This window comes from Rhinopithecus bieti, unplaced genomic scaffold (genome assembly GCF_001698545.2).
Source record: "Rhinopithecus bieti isolate Rb0 unplaced genomic scaffold, ASM169854v2 scaffold_26710, whole genome shotgun sequence".
NCBI classification, from domain to species: domain Eukaryota; kingdom Metazoa; phylum Chordata; class Mammalia; order Primates; family Cercopithecidae; genus Rhinopithecus; species Rhinopithecus bieti.
The window spans coordinates 114659-129403 of record NW_016811906.1 but is presented as its reverse complement, the minus strand read 5'-3'; the positions used below and the strand labels follow the sequence as shown (position 1 = coordinate 129403).

The 14745-nt window shown below is 39.7% G+C and overlaps 1 protein-coding gene across 11 annotated transcripts in view; it reads right to left on the bottom strand.

Annotated features, from left to right (window-relative positions):
- The window catches only part of ZC3H14 (zinc finger CCCH-type containing 14), a 50761-nt gene that overhangs the window by 32183 nt on the left and 3833 nt on the right, over nucleotides 1-14745 (bottom strand). For 9 of the 11 annotated variants that reach the window (XM_017895365.1, XM_017895367.1, XM_017895366.1 and 6 more), the window contains exons 3-9: nucleotides 12788-12902; nucleotides 9127-9167; nucleotides 8056-8251; nucleotides 7277-7706; nucleotides 5947-6107; nucleotides 4863-4963; nucleotides 2675-2830 (exon numbers count right to left, since the gene is read on the bottom strand). In XM_017895365.1, the coding sequence (XP_017750854.1) occupies nucleotides 2675-2830; nucleotides 4863-4963; nucleotides 5947-6107; nucleotides 7277-7706; nucleotides 8056-8251; nucleotides 9127-9167; nucleotides 12788-12902 (1200 nt within the window). The remainder of the gene's footprint in view (nucleotides 1-2674; nucleotides 2831-4862; nucleotides 4964-5946; nucleotides 6108-7276; nucleotides 7707-8055; nucleotides 8252-9126; nucleotides 9168-12787; nucleotides 12903-14745) is intronic. The other 2 variants (XM_017895375.1, XM_017895370.1) reach the window with 1 other exon arrangement.

Sequence of the window (14745 nt, the reverse complement as noted above, 5' to 3'; positions counted from 1 at the left end):
TGCTTAAATGTCCAAATGATTTTTTTTCTTTTTAAAATTTCATTAATTATATAATACATCTTAGTGTTATGGTTCTGGGTAAATATTCTCAGGTATACTGTGCAATTTTTCAGACAACAATTTCAAATATGTTTTCACTTCAGGAAAGTTTTCTTGAAAGACAGTTAACGCTTGTTCTGTTCCTCTGAATATTGCTTCTTTGGAGATTCCTATTATAAATACACTGTATTTCTATTGCCTATATTCAATATTTGCCACTTTCTCATGAGCCCTTTCTTTTAGACTTTTAAAATGTTCTTGTCTTTTATCTTCAATTTCTCTGAAGATGTTTTACTTTACTTATTTTTAAATTACTATTTTCTGGAGCCATAAGGTCTTGCTATGTTGCCCTGGTTGATATTGAACTGGCCTCAAGTGATCCCCTGCCTTGGCCTCCCAAATTGCTGGGATTACATGCATGATGTTTCATCTTATTAAGACACACCAATTCTTGAGTTCTTTCTAATTTAGTCTTCATTTATTTTGAGACAGGGTTTCACTCTATCACCCAAACTGGATGGCAATGGCATGATCATGGCTCACTGCAACCTCAGCCTCCTGTTCCACCAATCCTCCCACTTCAGCCTCCCTGGAGGGCAACGGTATGATGGTGGCTCACTGCAACCTCAGCCTCCTGGGCTTCAGTAATCCTCCCACCTCAGTCTCCCTGGAGGGCAATGGTATGATCGTGGCTCACTGCAACCTCAGCCTCCTGGGCTTCAGCAATCCTCCCACCTCAGCCTCCCAAGGAGAGAGGACTACAGGTGTATACCTCACCCAGCTGATATTTTCATTTTTTTGTAGAGACACGGTTTTGCTATGCTGCCCAGGCTAGTCTCAAGTGATCCTCCTGCCTCAGCCTGCCAAAGTGTTGAGATTACAGGCACGAGCCACTGCACCCAGCCTCAAAGTTTTTCTGTTTTATGTTTTTCTTGGTTTTGTCTTGTATTATTTAAATAATGTCTTCTAGCTCACTTTGAAATTGTATTTCTTTTTGGTATACCTTTCAGCATGCTTTCACTGAAACAGTGCTATTTTGTCTTTTATTCCCTTTTATCTTTTAATTTGGCACAGGACATTGATACTTTTCTGTTGTTCATTTTAGGGGAAAGTTTGCTTTGGATAGCTATTCTAACTTCAGAATCCACAACCTCCTTCTGCTGATTTTGTGATGTTAAAAAATATGGCACCTTGCTTTGAGATTTCCTATTGTTTTCCTCTATTTTTATCTGACATTCTTTCCTTTTCTCTACTGTCTGTTTCCCTGCTCCATTTGATTCCACTCCAAGACTCTCATGTAGAGTACTGTCTTTGAAAAAAACGTTAGTGCAACACATTACAGACTCCATAGGGAGTAGACCACTGCAGCCCTTTTAGGTCAGCCTCATCTGTCACTGCACTGTGCAAAATCCCTCCTCAGTTTCAGCTACTCTTCTCAATTTGGCCCATTCACATTTTCCAACTGGTACCTATTTGCCATTTGGGTGCCAAACAGGTCTTGTCCTCAGGCCTATCATTTATCAGAACAGCACATAACGCTGTCACAGCAAACTATACAATACAGTAAAAAATTTTTAAAGAGGCATAATGAGGAGACAAATACAGAACTGACAATGTTGAAATCATAAGGTTTCATGAAACCTGGAACAATTTAAAGAACAGTTTTGGAGAAATGAAAAAATATATTCGAAGGTTCTTGAGAAGTATGTGAGAAGTAACATAATAAGCACATAGGTTTTTTTGGTGGGGTTTTAAAATTCAAATCTTTGTAGAAAAAGAAACAGAAGAAACAAGAATCCTTCTTGATGACAGACGAAACAAAAGGTTTGAAGAGTCGTGGAGAAGGGCTGTGCAGGCCCAGGGGTCAGATAACAGAGACACCAGAAGTTCAAACTAACAGTGTTAGTTCTGGGCAATGAGGCGGCGGTGGGAGACACTTTCATTTTAGAAGATGAGAGACACACTTTCAAATTCAAAAGATTGTACAGGAATTGGGGGAGAAAGCTGAGAAAAAAGCAAAAAAAAAAAAAGAGCTGGAAGCAAATTGAAGTATGTTAGGCATGAGGGGATAAATTAGGGTTGCTGGGACACATATGGGAGGTCAGAAACAGGATGCTTAAGAGAGGGGAGATTTAAAGATAACTAACATTTCAAGTTCAGGTAAACGGGTAGGATCAACAAAAAGAGGAAAAGAAAGAATACAGAAATAAATATACCTTTAAGAAGGAGCTATCTAAAGACCTGCAAAATTCTGATAATAACTAAGGCTTAATGTTTTGAGAAAATTAAAAATTTCCACAACAAAAGACTTTCAAAATTTCTAGAAAAGGCTGGGTGCAGTGGCACATACTTGTACACACTTCCAGCTACTAAGGATGCTGAGGGAGAAGGACTGCTTGAGCTCAGGAGTTTGAAGCCTGCCTGGGCAACACAGCAACACTCTACCTCTTTAAAAAAAAAAAAAGTTTCTGGAAAGTGTTGGTATGAACATTCCTCATGGTATCCTTCTCATTCTATTTCTGGGCTTAATCATCACTTTTTTCAAAGTGTAACATTTCATAAAAATCCACTGGAAAATATTCAATGCCTCATGAAAAAACTGTAGTAAAGAGTGAAACATCATTTAAGTTATTACCTTGATTTTTTTCTACAGATTCTCCTTTTGTTTCCTCTTCTTTAATGGGGGGACTTATTCTGGGGGTCCTACTTTGTCCCTGGACCACTTCTGCTAGCAATTCTTCTTGAGAAGTTCGAGTTCTGGGAGCAACTGGAAGGGTCTGTTTCTGTGGGACTTTCACATAAAAGCAAAAAAGATAGAAATACAAATGCAGTAATACATCAAAACTCGACAGTGACTATGTCATATTAAACATAAACGCCTCCTTTGGTTTAGAACATACAAGGAGTTTGGGCTGGGTGCAGTGGCTCATGCCTGTAATCTCAGCACTTTGGGAGGCAAGGCGGGTGGATCACTTGAGGTCAGGAGTTTGAGACCAGCCTGGCCAACATGGTAAAACCTCATTTCTACTAAAAATACAAACATTAGCCAGGCGTGGTGGCACACACCTGTAATCCCAACTACTCAGGAGACTGACGGAGAAGAATTGCTTAAACCCAGAAGGCGGAGGTTGCAGTGAGCCAAGACTGCGCCACTGTGCACTCCAGCCTGGGCAACAGAGTGAGACTCTGTCTCCAAAAAAAAGAAAAGAACATATATATGAGGAGTTCAATGCATAGATACCATTCATTTTTTCTTACATTACTGAGATAGATACCTGACCTATTTATCCAAACATGTGTAAACAATGTCCATACAACCACATGCCATGAACACAATACAGTACATATGTATTCATTTTCAACAAAACGCGGTTTAAGCTTAGCTTCATGATCTTATATCAGTTTCAAATTGTAATTTAGATAACCTAGGTAAAGAAAGAAATTTTCAAAGCCATGGAAATTCTCTAAACTTCTCATCATTCTAGACAATTAATATTGCTGACAGATCAGGAAATGAAATGTAGATATACCATTAGGTCAAGAGTGGGCATCTGCCTGATAATCCTTATTCTATATGCAAAAACCTGTTGAATTTAGTGTTCAGGGTTAAATTAGGGATGAGGAGAACCAAGAGGACAGGCAAGTATCAGGATCAAAAACTGATGGTGCCAGGCACGGCGGCTCACGCCTGTAATCCCAGCATTTTGGGAGGCCAAGTCAGGTGATCACCTGAGGTCAGGGGTACGAGACCAGCCTGGCCAACATGGAGGAACCCCATCTCTACTAAAAATACAAAAAAACTAGCCTGGCAAGTTGGTGGGCGCCTGTAGTCCCAGCTACTTGAGAGGCTGAGGCAGGAGGATCACTTGGACCCAGGAGGCAGAGGATGCAGTGAGCCAAGATCACACCACTGCACTCCAGCCTGGGCAACGGAGCAAGACTCCGCCTCAAAAAAAGAAAACAAACAAAAAAACTGATGGCTACAGTTTACCTCACTTTAGGAATGGGGTCACAAAAAGAGAAGCAAGAGAGAGTGGACAAGCAGGGCAATGCTGTAAGTACATCCATTAAATCCACAGCAAAACTTACATCTTTTTAGGGTAGCTCATCACCATCAGCTTGTTAACACAAATTTACACATTGGCTACAACAGGTCTGCCACAGAGTACAGAATTTAATGACAACACAAAATGACACTCAATTGTCTACATTTCAGAATCAGCTTCCCGTAAGACCAGCTTACAGCTGATTCATCTCCTGTTTTGAAAACATGTAATACTTTTATATTCTCTCATAAAATGATTTAGTACTTTCATTACAATTGGAGCAGGAACATCACAAAAGAGTCAGTTCTCTGCCTTATATTCTATTAATGAGTTCCACCAAAAGGGAAGAAACCAACCTTGTTTATAAACTACTGTTTCACAAATTATAACTTCAGCCGCCTATTATTATCCAATTGTACTCCCATTTATACATCATAAATTCATATCTAATGTTGAATCTAATGCTACTAACATGAAAGTCCCATTTCATCAAAATTCTCTTCAAAATGTTTACGTCCTATATATTTTACAAACACTGAAAAGAGCATAAAAGGCATTATACGGTGCTTGAAAAACTATAGTCCATTAACAGTTTGCAAAGTTTCTCAAACCTGTCAATCTCCTTTTAAAGCCATTCTTCTATAGGGGAACCTCATCTTGGTCTTGACATCTGACAGGCACCTTTATTTCACCACAATTTAAGAAGCAATCGTTTTCAGCTTACTCAAGAATTACAGAAATGTCTTATCAAGTGTAAACATAATACATTTAAATTACCTGTAGAGTAGTTAGTTGTTTTTGTTACGGATTCTTGAGCTTCAGAGATAGCCTTCAAAATCAGATTCTTGTTAGCTTGTTTAGAAGGTGGAAGAGAAGGTCTAAAAGAGTTAAGAAAGGTATTTTTATTAAACTTTAAATTTCAGTTCTCCACAGGTCACCCATCTATTATGCCTTTACCACAACCTTCTCTAGGTTTCATAGACTAGCTGCAGTTTTTAGAAAACGTCAACTACATTGGAACCTGCTATTTTTTTCGAGACAGAGTTTTACTCTCTCACGCAGGCTGGAGGGTAGTGCCACTGCAGCCTTAAACTTCTAGGCTCAAGCAATCCTTCCACATCAGCCTATCCAGTCTAGGACTACAGGTGCCTGCCAAAATGACCAGGTAATTTATTTTATTTTTGTACAGACAAAGACTCATTGCATTGCTTAGGCTAGTCTCAAACTCCTGGTCTCAAGCAATCCTCCTGCCTCAGCCTTGCAAAGTGCTAGGTACAGGCATGAGCTGCCATGCCTAGGCCCCTTTTAGTTTTTTTAAATAATAAATTTGAATCTTAATTGACATTGTTCCCCCTCACTCCACCATCATATTAGTCAATATTCTTTGCAATCCTCTCCAATGTTAAGCAATTTCTCTCATTAATGTGTTTCTCAAAATCCAATGAAAAAGTCTTACGTGGTATTACATTAAATATGTATGCCAGGTGCGGTGGCTCACGCCTGTAATTCCAACACTTTGGGAGGCCAAGGAGGGCAGATCACCTGAGGTCAGGAGTTCGAGACCTGCCTGGTCCAACGTGGTGAAACACCATCTCTACTAAAAATACAAAAATTAGCTGGTCGTGGTGGTGCGCACCCATGATCCCAGCCATTCAGCAGGCTGAATCTGGAGAATCATTTGAACCTGGGAAGCAGAGGTTGCAGTGAGCCAAGATCGTGCCACTGCACTCCAGCCTGGTTGACAGAGCGAGGCTCCGTCTCAAAAAACAAACAAAAATTATTTTCGAGATCATTCTCTTCAAGAAATCAGAAGACTCCACCAAGGCAGTTAAAGCTGAATTTATAGCCACGTTCAAGGTACCTCCTTTCAGGCTTTGCTGGCACAGACACACTGCTGGAGATGCTTCCTGTTCGAGACCCATAATCATCATCTTCTTCCTCCTCTTCTCCATCATGATTGAACTTTTTCACTTTAACAACTGAACTTACCACAGGCAACTTTCTCTTCCGAAAGTTTTCATCCTGCAATCAGATAAAATTTATGCTTACCTAACTTCAGAAAATAACAAAAGTTCTACTACAAAATGTTTCCATTTTAAGAAAAAAATAGTACACAGTAATATGAGAAATTCAGAGTATTTCTTGGTTTTGTATAACAATATAAATATGAGGACAGGCGTGGGGGCTCACATTTGTAATCCTAGTACTTTGGAAGGCCATCATGGGCGGATCACAAGGTTAGGATTTCGAGACCAACCTGGCCAATATGGTGAAACCCCGTCTCTACTAAAAACACAAAAATTAGCTGAGCATGGTAGCATGTGCCTGTAATCCCAGCTACTCAGGAGGCTGAGGCAGAAGAATCACTTGAACCCAAGAGTGCAGGATGCAGTGAGCCAAGATCACGCCACTGCACTGCAGCCTGGCCAACAGAGTGAGACACCATATCAAAATAAACAAATAAATAAATAATATATATAAAAACATTATCCCTACCAGTCAACCTTTAGCTAAAACAAAAATTAGAACTTTATTTTATTAACAGCTGCATACAGTGCTACTGAGGAAACTAATAAAACAGGGTTAATTGGTTGCTTACTAGCAATCACCATGAACAATCTAAAATTGATCTGAAACCCCCCCCAAATTAATTTAAGATTAAAGCTATCTCAAATGCTGGAAATCCCAAAAAGGTATACAGATGTGATATACAAGAACTCTAGGAGCAAGCCATGGAGAGGAAAATCTGGTATATCATGAGAAACAGCAGATAAAACAATTTAAAAATAAACTTGGGGCTGGGCGCCGTGGCTCATGTCTGTAATCCCAACACTTTGGGAGGCCCAGGCAGGTGGATCACAAGGTCAGGATTTCAAGACCAGCCTGGTCAACATGGTGAAACCCATTTCTATTAAAAATATAAAAAATTAGCCAGGCGTGGTGGCGAGTAATCCCAGCTACTCGGGAGGCTGAGGTAGGAGAATCGCTTTAGCCCAGGAGGCGGAGGTTGCAGTGAGCTGAGATTGCGCCATCACACGCCAGCCTGGGCCACAAGAGCGAAACTCCTTCTCAAAAACTAAACTAAAATAAAATAAACTTGGAATATGTGTTTAGTAACTTCATATATTATTTAGTATCAAGAACTGCTGAATTTTAGCCTAATAAGCCAGAATTTAAAAGTACATACAAACCTCCATACTCATTTTCTCCGAGTTGTTTCTAAAGAACGGACTATACGTTTCTTCTAAGCTGTTAAGCACTTCTGGTTCACACAAACGTCCTGTTTCATATACCCAACTATTCTGCATATCAAGCTGCTTGGCAGCATGAATACTATTTTGCTGCTGCTGAAATTGCAACCTGTTTAAATGAACACCACTATCTGCATTTCTACTTGCAGGTGGTCGATAAATTTCAATAGAAGGGCGAGAAGAACCATATGTAAGTGTCACTGTAGGTTTTTTCTGAGATAAGGGATTCTCCTGCACAAAGTTGAGGTCTTCATCAATGAGATCATCTGGTTCTGGCTTAATATCAATCACATCTTCAGAGGGTGCTGGCTCCCTCAAAGGCTTCACTGTTGACATTAGTCGGGTTGCAGCTCCATCATCATAAGTCTGCCTATTTAAAAGAACAACAAAATGTATTACAACCAAATTAGGGCAATTATCTCCAAATCTTTAAAGAATGCTTACTTGAAAAATTTCAAGGAAAAAACTGAGGATACTCCCTTTAGGTATTCCATTCAAAACTACTTTGAAATTGTACTTTCTTTAAACTTTGATTTACTAAATTTGTGATCAAAGATAATCATACTTAGATCTTATCCATTATTTTATTCAAAAAACTGCTCATGATCACTTCACTGTTCCTAAAATTGCTGAGAACAGCAAACTGAAAGATACAAAACTAATAAAATGTCACATACACAAAGCCACCTGCCCATAGCAGGTCTACACCGGACTCTTACCTGACATTAGTGGTTTTTGACTCCTGTGAACTCGTAGAAACTCTGGAATCTCTTTTTTCAGGTCTCGTGCTAGGAATGGCAAGTGGTGGCACTGCAGCTTCATGCCTCCTCTCATCTCCCCGACTGAAACTGCTCTTGTTTGAAGGCACGTTACTATCAAAGATGTTGGTATCAGAAGACTTTAGACTAGAGGGTTCTGAAAAGAAAAATACAGTCCTTTTAATCTATTCTTTTTATTTTTATTTATTTATTTTGGAGATAGACTCTCGCTCTGTCGCCAGGCTGGAGTGCAGTGGTGTGTTCTCGGCTCATTGCCACCTCCAAATCCCTGGTTCAAGCGATTCTCCTGCCTCAGCCTCCTGGGTAGCTGGGATTACAGGCACGCACCATGACGCCCAGCTAATTTTTGTATTTTTAGTAGAGACGGAGTTTCACCATGTTGGTTGGCCAGGATGGTCTCGATCTCCTGAGCTCATGATCCGCCCATCTTGGCCTCCCAAAATGCTGGGATTACAGGTGCGAGCCACCCTGCCCAGTCATCTATTTTTATTACTTTAAGTCTTTTCCTTCCTCATCACCAATTCAAAAGCAATACGTGTTTATTGCAGAACAATTTAAAATATAAATAAAATCACCAATTATCTCAAAGGTGATTTTGGGGGGAAGAGCATATATACACATTTTTGAAAACATGTATCTTATGTGTATATACTCTCATGTTATTCTTCCACAACATTATTTTCAACAGTTGAATATTATTCCATACATGGTAATATAACAATTTCGTTTATTATTACTGAACTTTTGAATTGTTTTCAATTATAAAATACTGAAATATCCTTGAGGCTAAATCTCTGCACACATATGTAATTATTTCCTTCTGATAAAGTGCACTACTCCCCCTCCTACACTTAAATATCTTTGAATTATATTAACTGGTCTTAAGTTCATAAAAATATGTGCTTTCTAAAAAAGTTCAAATGAACCACTGTAAATGACTATAAATGACTTTAGAAAGAAACAAATCATATGCCATAGCAAGCAGAAATTTAAAAAAGTTATGAATCTTACCAGTTGTAACAGAGCGAAGTTTATCTAATACACCATGAAGCCTGAGAAAAAAACAAAAAACAATAAAGCCTCCATTAAGATTTCAATTCAATCGTCACTCTAAATTTATGACATTATATTCAGAGATTTTTTTTTTAATTTTAAAATATTTTATTATTTTAAATAGAGACGGGGTTTCACCATGTTGTCCAGGCTGGTCTTGAAGTCCTGGACTCGAGAGAACCACCTGCCTCGGCCTCCCAAAGTGTTGAGATTACAGGCATAAGCCACCGCACCCAGCCGAGATAAATACTGATAAGCTGTATTTAGTGAATAAATTGTATTAAAATTAACTTTCAAATTTCACATTTTTAAAAAAAGGATTTGTATAAATCCTACAGAAAGCAATAAAAAATTATATATTTTTTCTTCACTGTTTTCAACATCTAGCCTCCGCAAAAATATGGGAAAGAATATCATCTGACCAGAGTCTTAGTCTACAAAGTATGTCACCGTTTTCTTTTTTTTTTTTGAGACGGAGTCTCGCTCTGTCGCCCAGGCCGGAGTGCAGTAGCTGGATCTCAGCTCACTACAAGCTCCGCTGTCCGGGTTTACGCCATTCTCCTGCCTCAGCCTCCCGAGTAGCTGGGACTACAGGCGCCCGCCACCTCGCCCAGATAGTTTTTTTTTTTGTATTTTTCAGTAGAGACGGGGTTTCATCGCGTTAGCCAGGATGGTCTCGATCTCCTGACCTCGTGATCCGCCCGTCTCAGCCTCCCAAAGTGCTGGGATTACAGGCTTGAGCCACCGCGCCCGGCTATCACCCTGTTTTCTAAGTACTAAAGATTTACTGTAGCTTTCAGTAAAACAAGTATCATAAACATGTAATATTGCTTATTATTACAACCATTTAAGCAGCTTATATTAACTGCTTAAATTAGATGGCTTCTTGGACAACTTAATTCTGAGAGCTTAAAAAAAGTTATCTCAAAATATGCTATATCATTTCACTCTATTACTTTCAAAACTGATGCTGTAAGGCTGTAATCTTGCTTGTAACATAACCTGTTTTGGTAGTTATAAATGAGGTAATTTGCCTTACATCCCTTCCCAGTACCTCCCCCAAAATTCCAGAAATCTCATAATGTTTCAATGAGAACCCTAGTCACATGCTACTGTCCCCATGGACACAATTACTTCAAGCCTCCAAACAATCACAATAATCTGTTTGGGGCTGGTGTTAACACTAACTTAAGAAAGCAAAGTGCCGGCCGGGCGCGGTGGCTCAAGCCTGTAATCCCAGCACTTTGGGAGGCCAAGACAGGTGGATCACGAGGTCAGGAGATTGAGACCATCCTGGCTAACACAGTGAAACCCCGTCTCTACTAAAAAAATACAAAAAAACTAGCTGGGCGAGGTGGCGGGCGCCTGTAGTCCCAGCTACTTAGGAGGCTGAGGCAGGAGAATGGCGTAAACCCGGGAGGCAGAGCTTGCAGTGAGCTGAGATTCGGCCACTGCACTCCAGCCTGGGTGACAGAGCGAGACTCCGTCTCAACAAAAAACAAAACAAACAAACAAAAAAGCAAAGTGCCAAAGTGGGGACATCACCCTTTGCATCAGTACATGTTAAAGAACTGAATTTATGGCCAGATGAGAATGTTGAATTAATTTGGTTTTAAATTCACTTAGTAGTCTGTTTTAAAAATCTGTCTAAAGTATTCCATCAAGTTATTGGAGAAAAGGATCTACTCGGTCAATCTTCCATCTTAGATTGGCTGGACTTTAGAAAAAAAAATAGTACTCACAATAATGGTAATTTCCCCAGTCAAAAGCCCCAAAATCTTTTTTTGCAGGGGACTGGGAGGGAATAACCTCTGGGGACAAATTGTAACAAATGGGTTGGGTCACCCACAGTGCGGCAGCAGTGTGTGTATCATAACAACTGATGACCACTATACAACGTTCTTCAAATTTGTGCAATGTGTAAACCCAGAGAATTCTGTGCAGAATTTCAAGATTGATAAGCATACAGTTGCCCACTGGGGCAAAAACACCTTGAAGACAACCTTTGGTATAAAGGCAAGAACTTAACCAGGCTCATCTCTCCACTTAGTGTCTCCTCTTGCCATTCAAATTTAGCAGGCCACTTGCTTACTTAACTTTTGCTACATCATCACCTTTCACGGTAACTGGTAGTTCCTAGTCTGAGGGGCCTCATAAAGTATTTCTTATGTCTATTCTCAGCTACAGCATTATCCTGCAGCCCTCATCTTCACTTTACCTCAAACCTGGTACCAGGACCTAGCATCTTAAGTTGAATCTTACTCTTCTAGTCAGTATTCTCAACTAAAGGCATATAACAGTAATTTATGTATAAAAGCAAAGTTGCCTATTTTAAAATTCCAAACTTAAAAAAACTTATAATCTCAAAATATGCTATAACATTACACTATAATTATTACTCAAAATGAAGGTGTGAGTTTAATAAAAAGCTAAAAAAGTTAGAAACAGAAAAGTGAGAAACAGAAAACCTTGCCCTATAAAAGGTAACTCATTGTAAAAGGCAATATAAGAAGCCAACCCAGTTCAAAAAAACATCTGTAACTGATTTTAGTGCGGGAAAAGGAACTATAAGATACAGAAGCTGGCCAGGTGGCGGTGGCTCACACCTATAACCCCAAGACTTCTGAAGACCAAGGCGGGAGGACTGCTTGAGCCCAGGAGTTCAAGATTATCCAGGTCAACATACTAAGACCCTGCCTCAACAAAAAATTTACAAACTAGCCAGGCATGGGAGTGCAGGAGGGAGGGTACTGCAATGGGACGATCATTTGAGATCAGGAGATCGAGGCTGCAGGGAGCTGTGATTGTACTACTGTGCTCTAGCCTGGGTGACAGAACAATACCTTGTCTCAAAAAAAAGATATAGAACTTTACAAAAGAAACATAGTAAGTACAGCCAACATACACTAAAAATTCCTTAGGGAAATGAGCTAGGGACACCTATAAGTACTTTACACATATTAGCCCATCTGATCCTCAAAATAATTTTATAAAGCAAGTGATTGTACTATTCCCATTTTATAGCTAGAAAAATCAAGGCAAGACACAGGGCCAGGATTCAAATTTGGCTGTCTGGCTTCAGAGGCTGATAATGTTTGGCTCTGTGTCCCCACCCAAATCTTATATTGAATTATAATCCCCACCTGTCAAGGGAGGGAGGTGACTGGATCATGGGGGTGGTTTCCCCCATGATGTTCTCATGACAGTGAGTTCTCATGAGACAGTGAGTTCCCAAGTTCTCAAGAGACAGTGAGTTTTCACGAGATCTGATGATTTTATGTAAGTCTCTGGAAGTTCCTCCTTCACTCTTCTCTTTCCTGCCAACTTGTGAAGAAGGCGCTTGCTTCCCCTTCCACCATGATTGTAAGTTTCCTGGGGCCTCCCCAGCCATGTGGAACTTTGAGTCAATTAAATCTCTTTCTTTTAGAAATTACCCAGTCTTGGGTATTTCTTCATAGCAGAGTGAAAACGGACTAATACAGAGGCTGTGCCCTCATCACTCACAAACTGCCTCTCCAAAGTGAACTTAACTCAACTGTCAAGAACCTCTCTTTGGACAGAATATCAACTCAAGCTTGTGCCAAACTTTGGTCTGAGGCTCAAAAATTCAGAAACATACCATACGGTGAATCGAATTGTGTTGTTCCCTAGAAACAGGGACAGATCCTCTGTCATTTGGTCCTGACTTTTCTTGTTGGCCACCATCACCATAATGTAATCAGGAAGTTCTTCATCTATTTAAAAGGAAAGGTATATCAAAACTTTGTTTCCTCAAAACTTTCTTCTTAAAGTAGACGTGCTTGAAAATATAGATGTAGCTCTAAGCTTTAGAGTCTTAGAGTTCTAGTGGAATTACATTGGACAAGATGGCTTAGCTTTAATTTTTTTCTCTTCATTCCACAGGTATTTCAATTACTAGAAGGATGGAAATTAAGAATAACTGATACTTAAAAAACTAGACATTCTGAATTATAGGGTCAAACTTGAGTGTGCATTCACTTCCTTGAATCTTTTTAATAATGTTTACTAATTTCAAAGAAGCTTCCAGGAAATATATGAACATTTCCCAAGAAAACGAATTTAATTTTGTTTAGTTTTAATTTACATTGTTTCAAGACAACACTCATTTCTCAAGTGAACATATTTACCCTTGCTAAAGGCAGGTTTCAATTACTCAGGGTAACAAACTTGTAGCAGTATCAAATAAACAAATAGACCCAAAAGCTCCACATCATTTAAAAAACTCAATTTTAACATTACATAATGTCAACTCAATGCACTGTTTTACCCTCACGGTGGTAATCCTACAGTGATTATAAGGGTGAGGTCTAGGATTTAAAAAAAAAAAAAAGGCCGGGCACAGTGGCTCATGCCTGTAATCTCAGCACTTTGGGAGGCCGAGGCAGGCGGATCACGAGGGCAGGAGATCGAGACCATCATAGCTAACACAGTGAAACCCCGTCTCTACTAAAAATACAAAAAATTAACCGGTGTAGTGGCGGGGGCCTGTAGTCCCATCTACTCAGGAGGCTGAGGCAGGAGAATGGTGTGAACCCGGGAGGTGGAGCTTGTAGTGAGCCGAGATAGCGCCACTGCACTCCAGCCCGGGCAACAGAGCAAGACTCTGTGTCGGGGAAAAAAAAAACAAACCATAAAACACCCTTCCCTTGGTAATCCTACAGTGATTATGAGACTGAGGTCTAGGATTTAAAACAACAACAAAATAAAACAAAAAACCTCAGTAAGAAAATAAGGAAGCAAAAGCTGTTATCAGGAACTCTAATCTCTGCCCCCCAAAACTCCATTAGATTTCTTTTCTTTTTTCTTTTGAGACAGTCTCACTCTGTCTCCCAAGCTAGAGTGCAGTCGCACAATCTTGGCTCACTGCAACCTCTGCCTCATGGGTTCAAGCGATTCTCCTGCCTTAGCCTCTGAGTAGCTGCGATTACAGGCATGTGCCACCATGCCCAGCTAATGTTTGTATTTTTAGTAGAGACAGGGTTTCACCATGTTGGCTAGGGTGGTCTCGAACTCCTGAACTCAAGTGATCCCCCCACCTAGGCCTCCCAAAGTGCTAAGATTACAGGCGTGAACCACCGTGCTGTGCCAAATTTCTTTAATACCTTAAATACTTGTAGTATTTCTATGCAGGCAGAAAGGTTCATTTCAGAAGTACTTTTTTGTTTCAAAGAAAAATATAAAAAATGCAGTTCAAGTGTTGAGAAAATAAAATAATAAATAAATCTTGGTTCAGCTTCATTTTCTCTGAGCCTCAATTCTCTCGTGTTAGTCTTACAACAATCCTGACAACAAATCATTTATGAAAGTGCCCAGCAAATGGTGATAAGTACTCCATAAATTACCAATTCTCAAACTGGTTTTTGGGCCCCTTCTCTGGTTTATGCAGGTTCTATCTATTACTTACTGTGTTCAAAATTAGAACTGATCATTTTTAATTAAAAAGTATTTATTCATTAAATAATACATCCATCGGGGGGAGGGGGGAGGAGGGAGGGATTGCATTGGGGAGTTATACATGATATAAATGATGAATTGATGGGTAAAAAAAAAAAAAAA